Source organism: Trypanosoma cruzi, genomic scaffold (assembly GCF_000209065.1).
Source record: "Trypanosoma cruzi strain CL Brener 1047053517185 genomic scaffold, whole genome shotgun sequence".
Taxonomy (NCBI): Eukaryota; Euglenozoa; class Kinetoplastea; order Trypanosomatida; family Trypanosomatidae; genus Trypanosoma; species Trypanosoma cruzi.
The window spans coordinates 23327-25795 of record NW_001849313.1 but is presented as its reverse complement, the minus strand read 5'-3'; the positions used below and the strand labels follow the sequence as shown (position 1 = coordinate 25795).

Here is a 2469-nt window from a genome sequence, read left to right as displayed (position 1 = left end):
GCTTGCTTTTGTTGTTATTATATTTTTTATTTCCCTTTTCCGCATCCCTCCAACGGCACCCACCTCTCTCGGTTCGTGGGAAGATAAGGTGGCAGAAGAACGCCGCGTGGGGGTGGCGACTCACTCCCTCGCCGCCTTGGACACCTTCGGAGCACTCTTGAAGGTGCCAAACACCCAGTCCCACAGCGTAATGTACTGGCAGTAGTTGTACTTGAACTGCAAATGGTGCAAGTCATGGGCCCGGACGTTGAAGACGTAGGGGATGTGCAGATCAACGCGGGTGTGATTGAGGCCAGCCAGTGTGCCACCAACAAAGATAAAGACCACAGCTGTCAGTGCGTGCATCTGGCCCACTGGTGTGACGCGGCTGAGAAGATACAGCGAAAAAAGATGCAGATACTCCCCGGTGACGTACTCAAACGGGTGGACGTTGATGGCGTCGTCAACGCCGCGAAACGGCGTCACCTGGCGGTGGTGGTGCTTGTGGACGAGGGGGTAAATGGGCGGCCAGTGCAGCGCCCAGTGGAAGAGGGTGTAGAAGAAGTCGTAGACAATAAACAGCGCCACGAGGTGCAGCGGCATCCACGCCACGGAGCGAAGAACTGCCGGCCCGTCCATAAAGTCCACGCACATGCCGCTCACGTCGGTGCGGACAACAAACTGGTATGTGTGGTACACAAAGAGGGCCGTGACGACCTTGGCGAAGTTGATGTAAATTTTGTCCCTCACCGTGAGCGACCGGAGGCACTGCGGGCGGTCCGGTAGGCGGTCCTTCACCACGGATCCAACCAGCGGACACACAACACGCTCGTAGAAGGAGAAGCCAAGATATATGACCCCGGTGAACACCACATCGAAAGCCAGCGCCGACATCTTCCCAAAAGATCCCTCGCGTGCTCCCTCCGTGTCCTCCACAAGACGTGGCTGCGCCTCAGACAGTGTTGATATGAAAGAAATCATTTACCTTTGTTAACGAATATCCGCCTTTGCCGCTGGCCGAATTCTAAAGTTGTCAATAATAGAGACCAAACAAGATAGGAATAAGAAAGGGATGCATGGAATAACAGTGGGCTCACCGCATCCCCAAAGTTCAACAACAGGTAAGTGTATGTTTGTATATCTACGTCATCCGTTAGCCACAATCGTGGCCCGCTCACTCTATTCGGATAGTATACATATGTTTATTTATTGCCTACAACGTGAAAGACTTTGGGGTCCTCCAGCCACAAGACCCCGCCGCCAAGTGGGAATCAAAAGGGGGTGGGTGCGATGGTAAAACAAAAAACAAAAATAAAATAATTGAAGTCCTCTCGACGTCGTTGTTTCCCCGATTCCTAGAATCGCGGCCAACCAAAGAATAAAACATTAGGGGGGAAAAGGTTATAAAGAGTTCGCTTCATCAGGAAACAAATATTAAATTAGGTGGCCAACTTGCCCGCGAACATTCATTTCACAAGATCCTAAAAAGGTTAAAAAAATGACCATTACTGCTAACAATCAAAAATGTACCATCCTTTGCTACACCTGAAGCGCTTGGGCGCAGGAGAGGTGTCATTCCCAAAGCGCTGCATCAATGTTTCGTAGTCACTCTCCCAAACATGGTGCACAACAACAGAACTCTCAGTGACATTCCTTACCCCAAGGCCTTCGTGCACGTTATGAAAGCGGCATGGCCTTTCTGAAAAGAAGACCACGTTCTTGTACCGCATCTCGTGCAGAACACGGCCAACCATCGCATCCTCGTGATCCATGTTCAGGCTCAGAAACTCTGGTTCCCTCTCCTTGCTGTACGGCAAACGCACCAGACGCTGCAACGGCTTGTGCGACACAAACTTCTCCGCCACGTCCCTCGCAAGCGTCATTGCAAAACCCAAAATAAAATCCACAGGAAAAAGACCTCCTTTTTGGTAAAGCACACCCCAGTATGTCTTTCGACGCGGGAGTGTGCGCAGGTCGGCAAGGTACTGCGGCACGCGAAGGAACATGTCGTCGTCACCCTTCGCAATGTACGGGACCGTGGGGAACAGGCGCAAGGCAAAGTCAAACAAAAAGTATGTCTTGCGGCTCATGCCAATCTCAGCCTCCAGGCCCCAAAAGCCGGAGCCACCAACGGTTTTGTTCGTCGTCACGCGGCCCTCATCAATGGAGGTTGTAACGACGTCTTGCCACTGCGCCGCCTCCTCCAGCAGCGTGGCAGAGTAGTTGTGGCCGTGCGACGGGTGCCGCGCAAGGACGTACAGCACGAGCATCGCACCGGTGAAGTTGTTCGCCCTCGTCGCCACTCCGGGGAAACGCCAGCACGTCGACCGCTGCAGGTGGCGGCGCCGCTGCCTCGCCTCCACATCCACAGTGGGAATGCCAAGAACAATGAGAAAGTCTCGCTTCTTCCACGCGTCCACGACATCGCAGGGAACGTATCGCAGTGCCTCCCCGTCAGTGGTGCGGGGGAGTAACTGGGGCTGCTGGGAA

At 53.5% G+C, this 2469-nt stretch overlaps 2 protein-coding genes across 2 annotated transcripts, besides 2 other annotated features; both read right to left on the bottom strand.

The window, feature by feature from the left end:
• Window positions 1-2469: a sequence feature (heterozygous, non-Esmeraldo-like haplotype).
• Window positions 121-960, bottom strand: Tc00.1047053509235.20 (C-5 sterol desaturase, putative; the record flags this gene model as incomplete). Its single annotated transcript, XM_797629.1, has 1 exon — window positions 121-960. The coding sequence occupies one exon, from the start codon at window positions 958-960 to the stop codon at window positions 121-123; it is 840 nt and encodes a 279-aa protein (XP_802722.1).
• Window positions 1186-1462: a mobile genetic element.
• On the bottom strand, window positions 1491-2469 carry Tc00.1047053509235.10 (UDP-Gal or UDP-GlcNAc-dependent glycosyltransferase, putative; the record flags this gene model as incomplete). The annotated part of the gene is made up of 1 exon (XM_797628.1): window positions 1491-2469. A coding segment is annotated over one exon (979 nt), but the record flags the coding sequence as incomplete, so codon positions are not given.